General features: G+C 37.0%; 3 protein-coding genes across 9 annotated transcripts; 1 reads left to right on the plus strand and 2 right to left on the minus strand.

The window, feature by feature from the left end:
• LOC112284066 (putative cytokinin riboside 5'-monophosphate phosphoribohydrolase LOGL10) lies at nt 1-3,686 on the minus strand. Of its 4 annotated transcripts, XR_012217674.2 has the most exons (9): nt 3,527-3,650; nt 2,857-3,175; nt 2,554-2,651; nt 2,304-2,334; nt 1,892-1,991; nt 1,539-1,609; nt 1,300-1,443; nt 967-1,184; nt 1-323 (listed from the first exon to the last, which is right to left on the minus strand). XR_012217674.2 is itself a non-coding variant. In XM_024523583.3 (8 exons), exons 2-8 carry the CDS (start codon nt 2,992-2,994, stop codon nt 1,080-1,082), a joined length of 687 nt encoding a protein of 228 aa, XP_024379351.1. In that variant the 5' UTR covers nt 2,995-3,175; nt 3,527-3,650; the 3' UTR covers nt 588-1,079. The 4 variants fall into 4 exon arrangements, 2 of the variants coding, with proteins under 2 accessions (XP_024379351.1, XP_090107673.1); XM_024523583.3 differs by lacking the exon at nt 1-323 and having other exon boundaries at nt 588-1,184; XM_090251547.1 differs by lacking the exons at nt 1-323; nt 3,527-3,650 and adding an exon at nt 3,363-3,476 and having other exon boundaries at nt 588-1,184.
• Nucleotides 3,687-4,975: 1,289 nt separating this feature from the next.
• On the minus strand, nt 4,976-7,734 carry LOC112283336 (putative cytokinin riboside 5'-monophosphate phosphoribohydrolase LOGL10). The gene is made up of 7 exons (XM_024521912.3): nt 7,474-7,734; nt 6,763-6,860; nt 6,255-6,285; nt 5,963-6,062; nt 5,784-5,854; nt 5,478-5,621; nt 4,976-5,361 (listed from the first exon to the last, which is right to left on the minus strand). Exons 1-7 carry the CDS (start codon nt 7,732-7,734, stop codon nt 5,263-5,265), a joined length of 804 nt encoding a protein of 267 aa, XP_024377680.1. The 3' UTR covers nt 4,976-5,262.
• A 4,909-nt stretch (nt 7,735-12,643) lies between these two features.
• Nucleotides 12,644-20,632, plus strand: LOC112283350 (uncharacterized). 4 transcript variants are annotated; one of them, XM_024521939.3, is made up of 27 exons: nt 12,644-12,968; nt 13,083-13,177; nt 13,298-13,436; nt 13,560-13,596; nt 13,698-13,804; nt 13,921-13,995; nt 14,096-14,158; nt 14,298-14,477; nt 14,622-14,654; nt 14,872-14,916; nt 15,034-15,081; nt 15,185-15,220; nt 15,368-15,412; nt 15,654-15,680; nt 15,878-15,922; nt 16,099-16,158; nt 16,315-16,368; nt 16,633-17,961; nt 18,200-18,241; nt 18,482-18,586; nt 18,733-18,783; nt 19,011-19,085; nt 19,252-19,320; nt 19,551-19,616; nt 19,889-19,951; nt 20,103-20,143; nt 20,342-20,632. In XM_024521939.3, exons 2-27 carry the CDS (start codon nt 13,093-13,095, stop codon nt 20,359-20,361), a joined length of 2,940 nt encoding a protein of 979 aa, XP_024377707.1. In that variant the 5' UTR covers nt 12,644-12,968; nt 13,083-13,092; the 3' UTR covers nt 20,362-20,632. The 4 variants fall into 4 exon arrangements, with proteins under 4 accessions (XP_024377707.1, XP_024377708.1, XP_024377706.1 ...); XM_024521940.3 differs by having other exon boundaries at nt 20,345-20,632; XM_024521938.3 differs by having other exon boundaries at nt 12,645-12,968; nt 20,103-20,152; nt 20,345-20,632.
• The last annotated feature ends 828 nt before the right edge of the window (nt 20,633-21,460 follow it).

A 21,460-nucleotide genomic window follows, 5' to 3' on the forward strand; every position in this document is an offset into this window, starting at 1 on the left:
ATTGAGTAAGAAAAATGTTATTTTATTAACTTTTTACTTCGAATGAGACATTCTCAGCCGCTTTTGAATAATACGAAAGACTACTAATCGTGGAAGTCGCTGTAGTTCATTGATGCAATTGCATGAAGATTACTAAGAATCTTACAGCGACCTCCCATTCAAATATGGAGATTACAACTTTGTGTGAAAACACGTCAATAAGCTACAATCACTCTCTTGTGCAGGGAACAAAGTTATATTTCACACGATATATCAACCGTGATCTTAGAGCAGAACGAAGTTCTCCGTGTTGTCGAAGACGGCTCTTCTTAAAATAGATCGATCTACGTGCAAGGAACTCAGAGTTATTGAGCATTGATGATGCATGTACGCAGTGCAATGAGCACCAGCTCAATTATAATTGATCTAATGCTGTCTCACTCCCACGTTTCTAAAAGAAGGCATCAGACTAGCATCTCAAATTTGCAAGGGTTCCACTCAGCATTATGATCTTCTACTACCACTGATCCACGGAGGTTTCAGATATTCATACAACAAGAGGTAATACGCACATAAAAAACACGAATTCAGACAGACTTTGATCTCTCTTTCTGTGAAAATGAAACAACAATTTATTTCAACAGAATTTGAACTGTAATTCAAACTGTTGCATTGAACATAGACGCTGTAGTTCAAATTTATTCTATCAAACCATGCTTCGGGGATTAGGATCGATACGATGTCATACAAAAACAACGACGGCAATCGTTTTCTGAAAAAATAAGCTAATCTGGCGCCTCTTCATAAATCATGTACTCTTAACCAAGCTGCTAGACTTCGCTTGTCTTGGCTAGACATAAGTGACTGGTCAGCACAAAAACTGAGCATGGGGCTGTCGACACCGCGAGTTGCGAATGCACTTGAAGGTCCAATTTTACCAGAGAGCTCAAGAGTGATAGCAGAGAAGGCCTGAAGATTTAGGCGTACCTCTACGTAGTCCTTGTGAGGCTTATGATGTGTTTCTAGAATCGTCCTCCTGCAATAATGCATCTGTAACAAGTAAAGCTTGTGCCGATCATAATCGAACGATCCATAAGGTTTTACTTGCTGCGTCCAGCCTTGGGGCCAGCGTTGTAACCGAAGGGTACACGCCGGTCCGTCTCCCAGCATAACTCCGGCCCCGCAACGAAAGCAGGTGTGTACGCCTACAATCGACGCAATCGAAATGGCGTGAGCAGATAATCCAGAGGTCGAATCAGTGTCGTTCCAACTGAGAGCAGGAATGGCATAACATGAATGATGAATCAAAATGGCTACTACCTCCAGCTTATCAAGTAGCTCACTCGAAGTGTTCGCGGACATGACGATGTTGCGTGCGGAATTGTCGAAGAACTCCTCTTCCAGCTGTTTGTCGAAGAATGTCAGCAACGTGTCGTAGAACCCATCCACATTCAGAAGCCCCACCTGCAGCATTTGCCCAATTCGAGTTATATTAAACTCACAACGTCCACGGAGGAGGATTTAGAAAGAGGAATGAAATAATGTGTTTATGGAAATACCGGCTTCAGATGAATGCCGAGCTGGTTCCAAGTGATCACTTCCACAAGCTCTTCTAAAGTTCCATAACCACCTGCACTAAATCCAGAATTCCAAATCTGAGAATTACTCTACTCTCTCATACTTCTGCAATTTGTATGGGTTCTAGCTGGGAAGTTTGTCATCTGATCTTTACAGGATAACGTTAACTTTGACCAAACTTTAGGAAATGGTTTTGGTTCTAAATTACAGGTTAGTTCCACGTGGTGATCCCAGTGCATTCATTTTACTTGGGAACCAACCGAGATCTCAAGACAATTCATGCGAATGCTCTCCAAACTCGATCGAATCCGAATTAGCATTGCACTGTGCTTACCCGGAAGTGCGATGAAAGCATCTGCTTGACGCGCCATTTCAGCTTTCCTTTGGTGCATGTCCCCCACTACGATCAGCTCTCCCACTGTACTGCCCGTAATCTGCAAGTTTTTCGTGGAGCAGAAGTTTGACATGAACTAAAAATTTTGCGAAAAAATAAGCAAGTTCTCAGATAAGATCGTTTGAACGCAGTCACAACACCACGCAACGTCACTGAAACTGTACTCACTTCGCCGCCAGGATTCACTTCTCGAGGAATAGTCATGAAATCGACGGATAAATCCATCCATTTCGTGGCAAACTGATCATGCACGCCTTTCTTAACCAAATGAAACGTTCTAAGTAACAGATTGAAAAAAATTGCAGCACCTACAAATGTCAATTGACTTTGCTGCCTGTGAACATAACCATACCTCTTTGCCAAGGAGTGCTTTGGGAATCACGCTGCCAAGCAAGGATTACCCACGTCAGTCTCCGCCAAGCTTTCCAAGTGGTGCAGTGCTATGACAGACTCTACAATCGACATCTAACTCAATGCTGTATCTTGTCATGCGCAGGAATTATGATGAACTCTTCATCGCTGAATCCCAGGTCAATTCACTCAGTTGGAAGAAGATAAAGGGGTATAGAATGGCCGTTAAGATTGAGGATTCAACGACATACCCCACAACATTCCCCCCACCAGAATCGACTGTCTGCGCCACTTGGCCCATGAGACCTATACTTCCACCGCCGTATACCAAGTCAATCTCCCGCTTCACCTGCACCAGCGAACGCTCACCAAGTGAACAAGATTCGACCCGAGTCAGAATCCAATAAGTCTGCGTGCGATGAAGGAAACTGAGAGGAAGGGGGATTTGTGATCCTCAGGGTGCAAATTGATGGAGAGCAGGAGCGCTAACGGGATTAGGTCAAAAGAGTGAAAATTTTGTTGAAGAGTTGTATGCAGAAGTCATATTCACTGACCAATTCTCGGCCCAGACTAAGCGCTTCGTTGGTAAAGACATCTTTTCTACCGCTGCTGCTGCCGCAGAACACGCATATCCTTCTGAACCGTTTCGCTGTGGAAGCATCATTGTCGCTGGTCCCCAGCTGATCCTCCATCCCTGTTTTCTGCGGCGGAGGGTTCTTCCCAAGAGCTGCTGCGCTTCAGCCGAGCTCGACACCCTACAGCAAGATCGAAAGGAAAACACCACAATTGTGTGCCGTGTCCACGCGGCTAGAGTTTGATCCAGACACCAATTCCCCCAATGAGCGTCAATAACGACTTCTCGCTTCTGTAGCTCTGCAAGATCCACATAAATACGAATCAGGAACAACATTGCGACTCATATCAGCAGAACAGTCCAAACGGCGCAGGCGTTGTTTCAGAAAAAGACATCATTGGGTGAAAGCGGCAAAAGAAAAGGGTACATTCGCAAGGGGGTTAAGCTAAAGAACACGAGCACATCAAAAAGGTAAAGAGGATCAACACAAGCGGAAGCGGAAGGATTGAAACCCCCAAAGTTGTAACGGCGCCGCGACAAACCAGTGCCGCCCAACCAGAAAACCGAAGATTCGCAACCCGCCCAACCAGAAAACCGAACAAGTGGCGCTGACGGTTGAATGAAGCATGAGGCTGCTGATGAATGCTTACATGAAGTGTGAGATCGGGAAGGGGATCGATAGGCTTTAGATCTCGACGTGCGAGGACGACGACAATCGCGAGAGATCGGGTTCTGCATGCTGGAGCTCAAGCACCGAAGGGACCCGCTTTGTCTCCCCCCGCCGCATGCAAGCATTTATGCTCTCTCTCCGTCCTCTGGACGAAGTCGGCGTCCGCGAGACGGTGACCAGAGGACGACGCGCATTGTGGTTCGTTCCTTAGCGTCCCCCCAAACATCGATTCTACGTAGAATTTGAAGCATCTGGCCCCCTTGGTCTTGGTCTATTCCCTTATTAGCCATTCCCCATGATAAATTTACTTTTACAATTTTAAAATGAATACAATAAAATTGTGCATGCGTTTCTGTTGAAAATAGATCAGACTGTTACATAATAGATTAGCATTTGTACTGAAAAACAAAATATGTTTTTTGATGATTTTATTTATTTATTTGTTTTTAAATAAAGATTTCTTTTTTTCAGAAGGTGTAAATTAATTTTTATTTTATTTTATTTTATTTTATTGTACTTTTTTCACATGAATTTACATTGTATTGTGATTATGTTGCATTAAACATGAAGCATATGAGTATTTTTCCAAATGTTTTCTTCTTGTTTTGAGTGTCATTTGCATCTTTTAGTTCTTGAAATTTGATGGATAGGCTTATTGTGCCTGAGTATTTTTGTATCATTTGTAATGTGATTTTATGGTGAAAATATATAATATGGATGCAATGATATCTGATGGATCCGTTTATTTTTTGTGATTTATGTGAGATGTGATTCCTAAAGGTGGGTACATTAAATTTTTTTGTAGATTTTTTTTAATTTTTTATTTGGAATATTCTTAGTATTACCTGATAAAGTACTTCTTTAACACAAGTGTTACTTTACCAAGTTTTCCTGCAAACAAAAGCTCTTTCCATACCATGACCACTCATCAAATATCTTCTACATGCTTTAAAAACAAATGCTTCCAAAGTCACAAAACTCACCATATCTACAGAAGCTAATCAATTTACATATCCAATAGGGGTTTATATTTATATTGAAATACAAAATTTAGCAAGGAATTCAAAAAAAAAAAAAAAAAAAAAAAAAAAATGGTTTTAAAATGTAGACTTTGTAATGAAAAGTGAAGTCTTTAAATACTTTTGAGCACGTCGTTTAAAGAACCATTGTATTTTAAAGTCAAGATAAAGATTTGAATTAAAAAAACACAAATTGAAGCATATATATGTATGTATGTATGTATGTATATATATATATATATATATATATATATATGTGTGTGTGTGTGTGTGTGTACACGTGTCTATATATATGTTCTTTTTCTTGGTTTTGTCTCATGTTGTGGAGTTGCTATGGCATATCCACCGCAACCACAATTCCATGTTTGCAATCATGTACTACACATTGAACTCCACCAGTCCTTTGGAAGTCATTGCAACGTAGATGTGTTTTTCTTTTAAACTCTTTGTTTCTAAGAGGCAAAACTAGCTGAATCATGACAGCACCCACGCATAGCCTATTCTAAAAATCCTATTCTGGTTCTGCTCTACTTTAGCACTGTAACTGGCTGATGAGCCTGGCATCTACTGCTTCCTTTTACTCTCTGTGGAAGCTAAGAAAACGATGCTCTGCAACAAAATTTCGGCCGCGGAAGGAACAATGTCCACAAGGAAAAGGGCAAAAGGAGAAAGGGAAAGAAGCTTGCTACCACATGGGTCATAGAGCTGCACTGGAAACAGCAGGCTCATATACGAGGCTTTTTGCATCTTCCCATCGAAGCTTGGGAGCACTCAGATCTCGAACCAACGTGTAGGCCTGCACGTTAACGACGCAAATTTGTTTTAAAATAATAATTAATAACAACCTAATACACTATCACATGCAGTTGATGTGGGATTTGAGCAATGAACAGGTGACCAGTCGCATAATACCTCCAGCTTGTCGAGAAGCTCACTCGGTGTTCGTGCGGACACCACTATGCTGCGAGCTGAAAACTGGAGGAAGCCCTCCTCCAGAGCCTTGTCGAAAAGTGTTAACAGAGGGTTGTAATACCCGTCGACGTTGAGCAGGCCGACCTGAATGACAAGCACAGAATCAGACACCAGAACATGTAAGAGTATTAAACTTGCACTACTGTCGTGTGAGATCTGAGATCTGAATTTTGAGGAGACTGGGTTATGCCTCAACCAGGTTTTGTGTTTTCATGAGTTGGGGAGTGCAAGCGTCAAACAACTCACTGGCTTCTCGTGAATGCCGAGCTGGGACCAGGTGATGACCTCGAGTAACTCCTCGAGTGTGCCATAACCGCCTGCACACGGACTTGGTTCTATCAGTGAATGACATTTGACGTTCTATGTTGAAGTGTTACACTGAAGTTCTTGATAAGTTGAATGCAAGAGAGGAATATTGGCGTGACCTGGGAGAGCTATGAAGGCATCCGCTTCTCGAACCATTTCCGCTTTCCGTTGGTGCATGTCACTCACTGCCACAAGCTTCCCCACTGTTTGCCCCGAAATCTGCATACGTATGAATCATAAATGAGAGTTTTCTCCCGTTAATTGTGGTAGTTTTAAAGCTGTTCTCTACACGTGGAGTTTCTGCGATTTCCAGGATGTTTTTGCAGAGATAGTCCGCGACTGAACGCTCACTTTGCAGGAAGGACGAAATAGGGCTAAAACCCTTGTAAAATATGGTTAGAAAGTGCGGACCTCTTGGCCGATCAAAGCTTTGGGTATCACACTGCCAACCATCCAATTACAGCCATACCCCATAGCAATGCATTCCCGTCAATACCTTCAAAGCAACCATGGTGCCCAGAGAAATCCAGATTTAGCAAGTTCCAATTGCGATCAATCAACAACTAGGTCTTCAATTAATCATCAAAGCATAAGAGAAAGCCTTTCAGTAAACCCTACCGACCTCCCTAAGCGTGAACATTCTCCTAATATCGATAAGAAATGTGGATTCTGCCGTGTATCCAATCTAGGAAAAACCTTCGCAGGTAAGCCTCGAGTGGGAAGATGCATGGGGATTGAAAGCCGTGCTATCCGACGTCGGGAGCAGACACATGTCTTCCCAAGCTAATCACCATCATAGAAATAAGTGAGCAGAATAGCACTGACGCCCTACTTTTCTCTAGTCAAGGCCAGCAATCGAATTTTGAGATGTCGCTTGACCACTGTGTAGGGTGTAAAGTAATGAGGTGATTGTGTGTACCCTATAACATGACCACCTCCGTCGTGCACAGTTTGCGCCACTTTACCCATTAATCCATTGCCACCTCCACCATACACCAAGTCTATTTTCCTCCTCACCTGCACAAGATCACCGGAAAACATTCGTGATGAGTTGGATTTATGGATGAAGGGGTGAAGCTTCGTCGCCCTAAGGTTTCCTATAATTGCTTTGATGACTTTGGGAAGGTCCGTTTGTATGATCATCCAAATCCTGCAGCTTGCAAATTACAGCTGTCTGTGCTACTGGAGTGATTTGCCGATACACAGCAGAGGATTTAATGTTCAAAAGATGATTGACAGCAATGGATGAGCTGCGCTGGTAGTGTAACGGAGAGGCTACTATGTGAAGCAGCCCCTGCAAAAGCTTAGACCCCAGCTGCGGCACTTGATCATCCATCAGTACCCCTGTCAGGCTGCACTGACCGTGTGCCCTCAGTAATCTGAAACTCCCATCATTCCAATGTGTGGAATTCATGCTCTTCACGGCCAGTGGCTCATGTATTGGATCGTATTTTACGTACGACTCACGGCCTCTCTCTGAATGAGAAGCGCAGACACATAAGAACATACAGCCAGCGGGGAGGCCGTGTCAGTCGGTGAGAGCACGTCCTCACCTAAATTTCGTGAAACACACAATGGAAAGTTCAAGGTGGTAGAGGGAGAAGCTGGAGACTGAGAAGTTCTAACCGACCAATTCTCGGCCCAGGCTAGACGCAACGTCGCTGAAGATGTCTTTCTTGCCGCGGCTGCTCCCACAGTAGACGCAAATCCTCTTGAAGCTTCGACGCGAGGAGATTGCCGCTGGCAATTCCTCGAGGCCGCCGTCGCGACGAGAGCTCACGCCCGGAAGAATGCGAGGCTCCACCTCGGACTGCGACGACAGCTCTTGCCTCCCCATCGATTCTCGGCTAGGCCTCGAGCTCGACTCGCCCGTTTGCTGCTGCACCTTCATGAGCGCACTCGACCCTCCCCGAGACGCGCTGCAGTCAACTTGCAACTCACCCAACTCCGACGTTCTGTGTGAATTCCACCCGTCCGTGCCGGGCTGTGGGCGTGTAGTCACTGAGAGACGATCAGCAGCGTGCGCAGCAATACACGCCTGGGGACGAGGGGCTCAGCGACGATGGATGTATCCAGGGTGGCTGATGGACCGTGGGGGCAACGAGCATGTGCATGGACGATGCCGCGCACGACATGAGAGAGAAGAGGACGAGGCTTAGAAGGAGGAGAGTGGGAGAGAGGGAGAGAGGAGGGAAGCAGTGCACCCTGTCAAGTAAAGGAAAGGAAACAGCGCGCCTCATCCGCAATCTGGCAACTGATTCGCAACTGCTGGGAGCAGCGCCTGGCGCGTCCTGGCTCGGTGGGGTGGGGTGGGATGATGGGGCGTAACGCGCTCCCTCGCGCCCCTCGCAGCGCCACACGCCGCGTTTGTTGCGTGTCGAGCTCGTCCCCCTGAGGCCGCTGACGCGCGCTCGCGTGACGCCACTCGCGTTCTCGAATCTTCTTTCAGTCCGAAGAGTCCTCTTCTTATTTGGGCTTTGATAATCTCATCAATGGGACACGTTTGTGAATAATTTTGGGTGTTTTGCAAGTTGGTTTTGTCATTAGACATTACGTCTCAATCATATAACTTGATGAGGTAATTTTTGTAACAAAAACTTATCAATACTTTGTGTGTTCCTCCTTTCTTATTTAAAAAATAATATAAAAATAAAATAAAATAAATGCAAAAGTTTTGGTTTTTTAATTATATTTTTTTTGTGAAGTTTAAGTTTTGAAGTGATTTCCTTATAGGATAATTAAAATTTTGATTGAATATAATTCAGCAAGATTAAAAGAAATAGTAGATTCAATCCATGATCATTGATGCGTTTAAATGTAAGTTCAATGTATAATGCTTTTGAACAATTATTTTAGTGTGTTTTATTTTTTATTGTTTTGATGGTCACTATCATGTGTATATATATAGATTAATTTTTTTTACAGATTTAATTATAGAAAATATATGTTACAAACAAAACACAATGCATGGTAGTTAAGGTTAAAATTTCAACAACTACAAAGAATTTTCAAAAACATTTGCTTAAAATTATTGTATTTACTTGAAAAAAAAAGGAATTACAAATAAATATTTGAAAATTCTAATTAAATTAATGAGAGTAGCAAATAAATTACCTATTTTTTATATTGAAATATTTTTCTTTGCATCTCCTCTACAATTTTGCAACTAAATATTATATCTAAATAGGATTTTTTTTCATATCCAAATATTAAGTTTTAAATGAATAATTTTACAGAAAAATAATTTTAAAAATTAAAATTTTAACTTCTTTATGTAAAATTAATTAAAATCAAATAAATAAATAAAATTTTAATAAATTTTAATGTATGTTAAGGATTTCTCCACTTGAAAACAATCAAATCATGATTTTTGTTATAAGATCAACATCAATTAGTTTAACATAAACATTATTACAACGTACCATGAATATTCTATGATACCATCACATCAGATACTTTTTAAAAAACACCTTATTGTTAATACTACAATATATTCATGAATGTATTTTTTTAAATGTATTAATGTCATGTCACAGATAGCATTAGATTCTATGGTCCAAAAAAAGATACACAAATAAAAAATCTGCACACAAATTTTGTGATTTTAATATTTTCAGTAGTACATGTGTTAGCTTTCAAAACTACAACAATCTAATTATCAACTTCTACCCAAAACCGTGTACTTGTGATTGGTTGAATTAACATTTTTGTTTGAATTTACTGAAATGGTACATCATGCCATGATGACTTTCGTGTAACGTTTTACAAGGTGCTTTTCAAACTAATGAAATCAGTAAAAAAATAAAAAAACTTTTGATGATAAATCAAGTGTAAGAAAATTTATCAAAAGGATGAAAAATAGCAATATTTTTTTGATATCATAACTTTGAAGATACAAGTTTCTTGGGCAAACGAAAATCAATTTTTTTATTTTACTACTTATATTTTTAATTTGGATTTTGAAACATAATTTTATATAAATATTAAAAATCAATATCACAATTAATTCTTATTATTTTTCTTATTATATATTTTAAAAATTAGGATCTAATTATCATCAAATAAAATCAGTTAAAATTTAACAATAGTATATGTAAATATGCATATCAATCTTATATATAAAATTAAGAATATATAAAAAATTGATATATACATTTTTTTGAAAATCTATACCTATCAAAATAACTAAAAATTAAAACTAATTTAAGGTTAGATTTTAAATTATTTGAATTCATAAAATATGTTTATAAAATTTTCTAACAGATTAAAAAAATATGAAAATGAAATTATTTTTATGAAAGACTTAAAAAATAAAAATATTTTTATTTAAATAAATTATGTTTTTTTTATTTTCATTGATTTATTTAAGATCTAGTATGTACTTTTATTTTTATCTAAAATTCTACAATATTCATATTATTTCAAAAACTTACATATTCTTAATAATATATCTAGTTAAGATTTATTTATGATATTAATATTTAAGATATCAATAATAAATTTAATATAATTTTCTAACAAACTCACATTTTTAAATTTTGAATCTATTTTAAGATTATTTTAAAAATAGTACTTAATTTACATAGAATTTATTTATAGATATCTTTTTAAAATTCTATATTGTATTTTAAATTATTTTTAAAATATGTATTATGTGTTATTTTGAATTTTAATTATTAGACCATAGTAGCAAAGGTTTCTATAAAATAATTCTCAAGCTTGACCTTTAAATAAAAACCATCTAAAAAAAATTCATTTGTAAGGAATTAAGGTTGGGCAAAAGATCCTTTATCTTGTCTATTTGTCTATTAGTTTAGAAGAAATTGCTAGAGTGTTGAAAAAACAAATCTAAAATCACATGTAAAGAAAAACAAACATAGACTAGAGCTATTTTTCTAAGATTTAGAAAAACACATACATGCAATTGTGGCTCTACAAATTCTAACATCTAGAATTGATAAAATCTTCAAATATTGTCTATAAAGTATCCTAGCTCCTACCAAATAGGGCGTATACCAAGCTATGGGAGGTATTGCCTCTTATTCCCTCCTATCAGAAAGGGGCTAAACAAATATCATTGTATCACTTTAGAACTTCTAAAGAAACATATTAAATTGCATGGCAAGAAAATCTACTATGTTACACATTAATTTTTAAAAAATACAAGATGATTTTATAATAATATCTATTTTGTCTATGTAAAATATAATTTAATATTAATATGATATATCACACTTTGATATGTTTTCTTCTATTTAGATTATTTTACGTTTAATAAGTTTAATCTAAGATTTTTTAATATTTTATATTAAGGTTTATGAACACCAACCTCTATTCTACAAATATTAGATGTAATTTGATTATATTTTTCTTTGTATACCTTCTACAAGTTAAGCATGATTATTTAATAAACTCTTGTAGTTTAAAATTTTTTGGGCTTACAATGGCATATTATAAGAAGGCTAAAATTTAATAGTGCTTTAGGAAATTTGACTTAGAATAAAAATTTAAAATATTTGAAGAAATATCATTTCTTTTAGTATTTATTTTAGTAAAATGTAAGATATTTTTGAATACTATAGTACTAAAAAAATTTAACACTAGATTTTTAATTCTTTTTTAAACCATTCTACCTAATATAAATAATTATCTTTAGTATACTTGAATCAAATTTTCTTTGATATAATTCTTTTAAAATAATAACTTATTTTTAATTATAAATTTATTTTTTATAATATAAGAATTTTAAATTCTTTTACTTTGAATTGTTTTAAGAAAAACTATGTTATCTCAAAAACAATTCATTTTCAAAGATTTTTCTATTTTATTATTATTTATTAATTTATACTTAATTCTTATTTGAAATGTAAGAATGTCTTTAACTTCATTGTCCAACTATTAATAATTTTGTAATATTTACCACTGGAAATCAGTCTTGAATTTAAATTCTTATTAAGCAATTTCATGCTTGCATGTTGGAAGAATTAATATTGGAAGCATGAAATTGTATGCAAATTTATATATATATATATATATATATATACATATACATACATACTTACATATATATACATATACATACATATGTATGTATGTACATATATATATATGTATGTATGTATATGTATATATATGTATGTATGTATGTATATGTATATATATATACATATATACATACATACATATATACATACTGGTGGAAACCCATGTTGTATGAAATTTTTTGTGTGTGTATATATATATATATAAATATACATGTGTATATAAAGACAGGATTACACATTGTTGAATAGAAAAATTTTTATTGTAAATTAACTAATTTAGTCTTAAAATTAATTTGTGATTAGTTAATTTGTAAATAGAACAAATTTAGTCTTAAAATTAACTTCATTATTTATTTACAATGAGAGCGATGGCCCACAAATGATAAGAATTCATCCATACATGGATGAAAAAGCCGCATTCGTTGTTCCCTCTCCATATAAACACAAACAGAATGGGGAACGCGTGTTCCCGTCGCTTCCTTCCGCCTGGGGGGCCCCCACTCGACCACACCCGAGCTCGGGAGCACATTGCCACACGCCCCCCGAGCTCGGGTGGAGGCTACCTACCTACCTACCGCGTAGGGCGGCAGTTCAGACGCTGAGCTCGGGTTGAGAGAGGCCTGCAGGCCTGTCCCCACTCGGGGACTCGGTGAATACGGTTAGTTGGAAACCGCCAAGTCCAGGCGGCGGTGACAACACACAACGCCAGTGCATCTTCTTAAGTGATCGAACAACGCTGCGGTTCTTGCAGCGATCCCCGTAACCACTTACTTACCGTCATCTCCCCATTTTCTTCCGTCACTAGATAGTCTAGTAAGTAAGTAGTCCTGCTTCTGTTCGGTTCTGCTTATATCCTTCCCCCCAGGGGACCTTACATTTGTTGAGGTGCAGGCGGCATTGGATCATTCATTGTGCGAGGTGATGCTACACAAGCTGATGATGATGATGATGCGACGCTGGTTTGGGCACTATGGGTAGACTGCAGTGTTGGAGGTGCTTCTTTGTCTTTGGCTGAGAATGGGCTTTGGTTTTTGATGCGCAGCCGTGAGTGAGTGAGCCCGGGACTCGTTGAAAACGAAAGGTAGGGTGGGCTTTTCTCAGATCCGTCACCTCGACATTCTACTTCGTTGTAGACTACGATGCGAGGGGTTGCGAGTTTATGAACACCTTTTCTGTGTGTATGGTTTGTGCGTAGAGAAACTGTCATGGATGCAGTCAGTATGACGAGGGTGCGTGTGTTGTTTGTGCTCTCTCTCCTTGGCGGAGCTTTCGCCGATCTCGCCTCGCAAGGTATGTGAAATTCGTTTTCCTCTGTCTAATTCGTTAACTTCCTGCAACGTTTTCGAAGAGTGCAGTTGTGGGAACTAGATGGCTCTTGTGTAAGGTTTGTTGTGGGTTGGGGGCGTGCAGAGGGTGCGCTTTTGTCTTTCAAGAATGCTTTAGAGAATCCAACGGCGTTGAGCTCGTGGAACCAGCAGCTGACCGACGCTTGCTCTGGCATATGGCGAGGGGTGGAGTGCGACGACGCGAAAGCTTCCATCACCAACTTGTAAGCTAATTTCAACTGTATATGAGTCCCGGATCACGCAGATTATCGGTCATGTATGTGATAACTGTCTGACATTCAAAGGACTTACATCGGAGGTCGACTTTGTTTTGGTTACCAATACAGGACGCTGGAAGGTGGCGATTTCACTGGAGAAATTCCTGTAAGCATTCTGCTATCGAAAAGTTTTAAGATTTGATGATGTTAATGAATTACTGAGGTCTACGTTGTGGAGACTGATGAACTTCGGTGAAATATGAGCAGAATGATATCAATCGAATGAAGTTCTTGAGTTCATTGACCATCCGGAATACTGCTTTCCTGGGTGCCATTCCCCAAGCAATAGCCGACCTTCGCAACCTGAAAACCCTGTGAGCTCATTCAGAACATTGAAGACGTCTCATCATTCTCATATCTGAAAACTTTGATTCGTAGCATCTGGTTACGATTGTCAGGGGAACTGATTGAGGTGTGCATCTCCTTTCAGAATCGTTGCAAACAACCCGCAGCTGAACGGTACTTTTCCGACGTGGGTGATGAGCCTCAAGAACCTTGAGCAGCTGTGAGTTTCTCCGCACTTTCATCCGCACTGTCGATAGTTCGGCGATTCATCAACTGCTTGATTTGTGATCTAAAAGATGAATGCTGTGGTAATTCTGTAGGAGCTTGGCGGGGAACAATTTAACGGGCTCTATAATCGGTTGTAACAACACAACACAGGCCAAGTACGCGTTCTGAACACCCCACCAATTAATTTTAGACTCCACTTTCGCCAATTGAAGAAAATGCTCCATATGCTTTAAATGTTTGATGTGAACTTGCTGGCATGCGATTGATTGCGGTGCTCGGTTGGTGTGTGGGTAGAAACTTCTCGGTACCGGTTGCAGGTGGAGTCACGGTCGAAGTACCGTCGCCTTACACCGATCTAGTGAATGTAACGCTTCCGAATGTGCCGGTGCTGATGTTCAGGCCGCAGAATGTCACTTTGCCCACTGTGGCCATCCCCATTCTGATGTTCAACACACTTCCGAATGTTTCTGCACCGTAAGAGTTTTCCATCTTATCTCCCTCGATTTCACAAGTCGTCTCAAGCACTGAATTGAAGTTCGGTTTCACCATTTTTCGTCTAGCAATGTGGATTTAAACATAGTGTGAAATGGTTGTGGCATGATGATGCATCGGGAGCAGAAACCTGACGGATGTCACGATCACGAGTCCTCTGTAAGATGTCGACGACTCTTACCCCACGATTCTGTCGGTCTGCTCATGGAGCTCTAATACCGAGCCTTCCTGATTCAATTGTTGCGATTGATGTCGTGATTGAACACATAGTTTTATTTTGTTTTGTGGAAAAGACATCACATCAGCTCTTCGAAGTGAAGGAGAGTGGTTCCTAAGTTCCTCTTGTTAATGCAATTGGTGGATTTCTGTTAAGCAGGGTATTCATGTGTCCTAACGTCTCCATCCCATCTCCTTCAAACATGTACGGTATTCTTCCACTGTGTTCTTTCAGCTTGGCCGCATGCTCATCTATCCTGTACCCATGCATCGTGAGAATACTGCATTACTGAAAATCCTTATGTGGCACTTCGTACTGCAGAACCTTGCATACTTCAAACTGGACTATTCAACCCACGTTGCAGCCGCTGTAAGCGTCATCTCTATCCTTCGCGATTATTGCTATTACATGCTGAAAGATATGCTTGTAATTGACAATGTCACTCAAATTTTGGGTTGTGAACTGCTTGCAGCAACTGGACGCTAGATTTCCCGAACCTTTCGCCCCCGTAAGTTACATGCACATTTTTAAAGTTTCAAGCCGCATCTTTAAAGTTTGCACAAACTGAATTTCGATCACTACCGGCAGAACTTTGCTGATTTTATCAATTGGTTGCACTTATGAGGAACTGGACATACATGAGTTGGTGTCGCAGGATAGCCCGTGTGAGGAATTTTACGTGGCCAACTCTGCCCGCGTCGTAAGCCCTCGGATTACTACATCCCTCTTCTTATAGAGCAATTTTCCGTTTTAATAATTTCCCACACAACAGAAAAATGTCATGGAGACAGAGTTCGCACAGATCTTGGTGGTGCAACTCGAATAGCTTAAATCGACGCTTGTCTTCGAGGCAGCCTATTTCTCTGCATTAAACATGTTCATTATTCCTCAAAGGCATGTAATTGTTAATTGATCCAACGTTATTATGCTCCTTGGCGCAGGAACAAGTCAAACTTCACACAGCCATGGTAATTAGCCTCTGACTTGACACATCTATTCTCTAAACTGCAAATACGTCGAAGAGTTGAAACTTGCCCATCGAGGCATAATCTCTACTCCTGTTATCACGAGATCAGTAAAAAAACAGCATTCTAAACCCACATCGCATGAGTTTGCAACCGAATAACGTTACCTAATGTTTAGAGTTATGGTTTGAGGGCCGCAGGATTGTTGTGACTGCCACCATGTTCAACTGGTCGACGTTTGCCTGGTAATTAGCTATTCTTCGGTAAACCTCGTTTGTGAGCTTAGCTTCGCCCTGTTCGAAATTTTGCAATGGGGTTATTGGAGAAACTAGAATTATCCTGTCTCTACGTAGGTGTTGTGTATGGTGAGAAATCTTTTCCACTGATTTGTGGGTTGAGCGTCGAATTTCGCTTTGATCAGGAACATCTCTGAAGGGCCTTCAATCGATGTGCCTGGCGTTGAGAAACCAGTGCGCTGTGTGTAAGTTTCACTGCTTTGAGTTTGTGCATATATATATAGTTCTTGATAATTTTATCATTTGCAGCAGTGTCAGTAAGTACGTACGTATGTGTGTGTACATATAAATGTACTCAATATAATTTACCAATGTTAATCATAGTGTAAGCGGATATGCAGAAACGTTTCAGTTCCAAATCCTTTCCCCTGGACTTCTCCAGATATTTCTAAATTGTGAGATACAATTCTCACCACATTGTATTTACTAGAGAGGTTCATTGAGATAGAGTTCATTTTGATTTGTATGTTTTATTGTATCTGTTGAAATTTGCCATGTTTAGGAGCTGGCATTTGGTGTTTGTATAATGGAGTTTATTTAAACTATTTTTAAGATGTCGTTCATGATTTGTGTCAAAATTACCCTTTAGACATGGATGAACATATAAATTAATAAATAAATAAAAATTGCATTTTAATATGTGAATGTTGATGATGTAGGAACTTCACATTTCCAGTGTTTCCGCCTTCACAGAGGAGTCCATGGTTCAGTGTTATAAACAGAACCACCTTCCCACCTCTTCCTTCTATTCCTTGGAATCCTTTTAAATTTGGTCTATCTCCTCTACCTCAATTCCAACCACCTAATTTTACATTTCCTGATCTTCCTCCCTTGCCCCAACTTCCTCCTTTAAATTTCACATTACCTCCTTTACCCCAACTCCATCCTCTTAATTACACATTTCCACCTTTGCCCGAAGTGGTCCCTCCTAATATCACAGTACCACCTTTATCTCCTCTTCCTTCCATTCCACCTCTCATAAATGACCCCGTTTTTAACATCTCAAATATTACTTCATTCCCACCGTTACCAAGTGTTCCACAATCTCCGCCACTTCCCCTACCAAATATCACCTTACCAACATTTCCACCCCTTCCACCCCTCAATTTCCCCTCTTCCAATGTGTCTAGATTTCCTCCCATTTTTAACACTACTTTTCCAAAGTTTCCACCCTTGTCTCCAATTCCAGGACTCCCAAGTGTGGGTGTTGGAGTGAATGGTAGTGTGGGTGTTAACACCACCATTCCAAGTGTTGGAATTAATGGAACTGTTTGTGCAAACGCAACCACTCCGCCAATTGGGTCACCTCTTTCGGGTACCATTATCAATTCTACAATCCCTTCACTACCACCTAATTTTACATTTAGTAATCCACCACTCCCTCACCTTATGGCTCCTAATTTCACCTTTGTGTTTCCACCTTTGCCTCACTTCACACCACCCAACTTTACTTTCCCACCTCTAAATCCTAATTTTACACATTCCAACTTTACTCTTCCACCACTTCCCGAGTATACTCCACCTAATATAACATTGCCATCAATCCCACCTTTGCCTCAATACACACATCCTAATTACACCTTGCCCACCGTGCCACCAAGTTATGAGATTTTGCCCCCAAATTTCACATTTCCTCCCTTGCCTCAAATTGTTCTACCAATTAATCTCACTCTTCCTCCAATTCCTCCCTTCATACCACCAAATGTGACTCTCCCACCTCTTCCTACTATTACTAAACCTAATTTCACCTTTTATGATATTCCACCTTTGCCACAATATGAGCCTTCTAATTTAACTTCACCTCCTCTTCCAGAACTCACACCTCCAAATTTAACGTGGCCATGGCCATGGTCCATTGGAATTAATCTCACAAATATTACTATTGGGGCCCCTTTTCCATCCATCCTACCTTTGAATGAAAGTATTCCTAACTTGCCTCCATTGCCATCTATTTTCCTTCCAAACTTTACAGTTCCGGGTCAATCTATGTAAGTTTTCAAACTATGAACCCTTGTTTACTTTTCTTGAGCTTTAGAAATATCAATAGTTTAGTTTTATAAAACTTTTTTATAAAATTGTTTTATAAATTATTTCTTTTATCCATGATGAAGAAAATAAATTACCAATGATTTTTCGTTTTAAATTCTTCATAATTATGATTAGTTTGAACAATAATAATAATAAGTAGGCATACTAATTTTTGTGTTCAATTCATGTTGTGAATAGATTCAACTTTACAAATCCATATCCTGGATACAAACCTCCAATGTATGTAGAAAAATCATTATAGCAGTTGTTAATATTGCTTCCCTTTGATATTTTCCATTGCAAACTGTATATTAGAATTTGAAGAATAGCATGCAACTATTTATTTATTTATTTATATATATTCAACCAGACTTGTATTCTTCATAAATTACATGATATGTTTTTTGAAGCTAAACTTGTTTGTGTATACTCACATAACCTTTTATATTTATAGGTATGTTTGGCTTTTATTTTATGCAGGCCTGGAACACCTCCTTGTGATGATATAAAAGATGAAAAATCACAAGTGCTTGTCAAACATAACAACAAAACACGCCACTTATTGGAGCTTGATAATTCGCATTTGTAAGACACCTGAATTCATTTCCCATACCATTTTTTTTTTTTTTCATTTCATTATTCTTTTTGCTATATTTTATTTTTTCATTTAATTTTAATATTTATAACGTCAATAACAGTTAAACTAATTTATATTGTGGTGGCAATTGTAGAACTCAAGGTCATCAGCCTCAAATGAGTGGTCTTCACAATCTAAAATTCCTGTAAAAATTTCGATTTTCCAATATTTTTTGTAAATTATTATTTCATCACATTATTTTATAATGTGTGTTTACATATTTTTACATAAATGCCTAAAAAAAAATTATATACAACATCTTACAATACATTCAAATCTTTCATTTTGGCTAACTCATTCTTAGAAAAGGTATCATTCTTTTTAATTAATTTTTTGTTCTATTGTATTCACTAGTATTGTGTATGCATGCAGAGATTTGTCAAACAACGCTTTTACTGGAAAAATTTCTGAGAATTTGAATGCTTTACTTCCCAATTTGAAGCATGTGTAAGTCTTCACAATGAAGGACTGGTCTCAAATTAAATCATGCGATGTTATTTTTTTTCTTATTCATTACTTGTATGCTTAATATTTGAACACTATAGTATATTTCTAAATTCATATTTATATATGTGTTTATATATATTTATTATTTTTCAAAATGATGCTATAGAGATTTAAGCAACAACAAACTTGAAGGCCACGTACCACAAGCCCTTCTTAAGTCCAAACTCAAATCCATGTAAGACAAATAATTATATATTTATATTGAAATTTTGATCATGTATTTTTTGCCACATGCATGATTTTTTTATTTTTTTATTTTTTTTCTCAACATGTAATTTTCACATTTTTACTTCAGAAATAACATCAAATGAGTATTGCATAAAATTATTAAAAATGCAACATTGATTCCAGTTTAATGTACGTTTTATTGATTATTACACATTACATTGTCTATTTTTGTTTTAGAAATTTGGCAAACAATTATTTTAGTGGACGGCTTCCACGCATGAAAACTCAAAAATATGACCTCTTGTAAGTATTTGAAATTTAAGATGAAAAAAAAATCGAATTCTTCTAGAAAATTTGTGGATTTCGTCTCACTGTCTTTTTCTTTTTTCTTCCCTTTTCTTTTGGATACCTAATGAAAAAAATTATATAGAAAACAATTTAATTTATTCATCAAATATATTGGTCGATTTATTCAATGCTGCAACATACAAATCCAATACAATGCAACATTAACAATAATAATAATAATAAAATACCAATAAAAAGATTTAATATGGAATCTGGTATGATTTTAGGGATGTAAGCAATAATTGCTTAACTGGTATTCTGCCCAGAAAATCTGCAAAATCTTCCTCTGAGTAAGTTTGCATCCCACTTTATAAGTTTAATTGTGAGCTTCTTACTTTGGGTTTTAAAAAAAACAAAACAAAATAAATCAATTGCATAAAACTTATTCAATCATGAGTTTCATAAACAATTTTTTCTTTTTTTTGCCCATTCCATCCACAGGTTTTATTATGGCCAAAAGTGTCCGCCAAATTCAAAGCACTGTAAGTGTGGTAAGTTTAACAAGCACAATCCATAGTTTTCATATAATGTTCATGATATTTGATTTTTTTAATGTGTATTATTATGTTATATATATATATATATATATATATATAGTAAGTTAACTTACATTCTAGTACTCTAATTTTTAAGGGTTTCTGTTTATTTTATTTTGTTTTTTTGTTATGTGATTTGTACAGCAGTTCATAGAGCCAAGTGATATGGATGAAGAAAAACACACACAAACATATTTTGTAGGTAGGAAAATGAAATAAGTTGATGAAAATCGTTGTCTTTATGGCAACTGATTTTTCTTTAGAATATAGAAGGGTATGAATTAGGATTAAATAAATGGAAGGAAAAGTAGAGCTTAGTATGTGGAGTTTTAAACTAAAATGAGAGCAAATCCTTTACAATAGTTTAATAAATGATAAAGGAATAGAGAATAAACATGTTAATATTGCACTAAAAAAAAGGACCCTTTTCATGTGTGTATGGGAGAAATAACTACTGTGCTAGTTTGAAAATTAGTTGATTTTATACAACTAATAAATTTTCATTACTTTAACAATAATAATAATAATAATAATTTCAATATTTTGTTACTAATTTCATTATTTCTAGAAGAAATCTACGAAAAATTTATTATAAATCCATTGCAATTAAATGATATTTAAACAAGTTGTGATACTAAGTTTCAATGTAATTAAAAAAAAAATCAAGTAAATGATTATGAGAAATCTTATGAATCCATTCAATGGTTGAAACAAAAAGAAAGATTACCCATTTATTTAAACGTCTTTTACTAAGTAGAGAAATTAACTCACAACAATTCTAATACACTTGTTGTGACATTATAACACACTGAAAATCCTCAATCAGACTAGTTTTGTTAAATAATTCTATTACACGTCAATATGAAATTTTCCATAAAAAAGAGTAAAAGTAAAAATAATAAATGATTAAAAATCAGAATTTCATACTTCATTAAAATAATTATAAAAAGATAAGAAAAAAAAATCACGAAATAAAACACCCCTGAGTAATATTTTTTTATTGAAGCACATACATTTATAATTAAGATAGTTACATCTTTGCAATGTAAAGAATAAAATCAAAATAAATTCTGTAAGTCAATCAAGCTAACATTGGAATTTGTTTTAATTTTTTTAAGTTAAGTGAAAAAGAAAGAAAGAAAAAAAGAAGTAATGAATAATATAATGATCTAGTAAAATATTTGTGTTTCTTTTAGACCCTCTAAGAATGTTTATTTTCTAATGAAGAAAGGCCATTAATTGTTGTCAAAGAGTATATAAGTA

The sequence above is a fragment of the Physcomitrium patens genome, chromosome 6 (assembly GCF_059467195.1).
Source record: "Physcomitrium patens ecotype Gransden chromosome 6, ASM5946719v1, whole genome shotgun sequence".
Lineage (NCBI taxonomy): Eukaryota > Viridiplantae > Streptophyta > Bryopsida > Funariales > Funariaceae > Physcomitrium > Physcomitrium patens.

What these genes read in the sequence shown, in the direction of transcription:
- LOC112284066 (XM_024523583.3), bottom strand. Translation starts at nt 2,994, where the DNA reads ATGGAGGATCAGCTGGGGACCAGCGACAATGATGCTTCCACAGCGAAA. An exon ending in TGCTTTCATCGCACTTCCGG is followed by an intron (nt 1,610 to 1,891) that starts GTAAGCACAGTG and finishes GATTTAGTGCAG; the next exon opens with GTGGTTATGGAACTTTAGAA. An exon ending in AGCTACTTGATAAGCTGGAG is followed by an intron (nt 1,185 to 1,299) that starts GTAGTAGCCATT and finishes CGTCGATTGTAG; the next exon opens with GCGTACACACCTGCTTTCGT.
- LOC112283336 (XM_024521912.3), bottom strand. Translation starts at nt 7,734, where the DNA reads ATGAAGGTGCAGCAGCAAACGGGCGAGTCGAGCTCGAGGCCTAGCCGA. An exon ending in TGCCTTCATAGCTCTCCCAG is followed by an intron (nt 5,855 to 5,962) that starts GTCACGCCAATA and finishes GTCCGTGTGCAG; the next exon opens with GCGGTTATGGCACACTCGAG. An exon ending in TCGGCATTCACGAGAAGCCA is followed by an intron (nt 5,622 to 5,783) that starts GTGAGTTGTTTG and finishes CTTGTCATTCAG; the next exon opens with GTCGGCCTGCTCAACGTCGA.
- LOC112283350 (XM_024521937.3), top strand. Translation starts at nt 13,093, where the DNA reads ATGGATGCAGTCAGTATGACGAGGGTGCGTGTGTTGTTTGTGCTCTCT. An exon ending in CTCAAGAACCTTGAGCAGCT is followed by an intron (nt 13,996 to 14,095) that starts GTGAGTTTCTCC and finishes GTAATTCTGTAG; the next exon opens with GAGCTTGGCGGGGAACAATT. An exon ending in GAGCTTGATAATTCGCATTT is followed by an intron (nt 18,587 to 18,732) that starts GTAAGACACCTG and finishes TGGCAATTGTAG; the next exon opens with AACTCAAGGTCATCAGCCTC.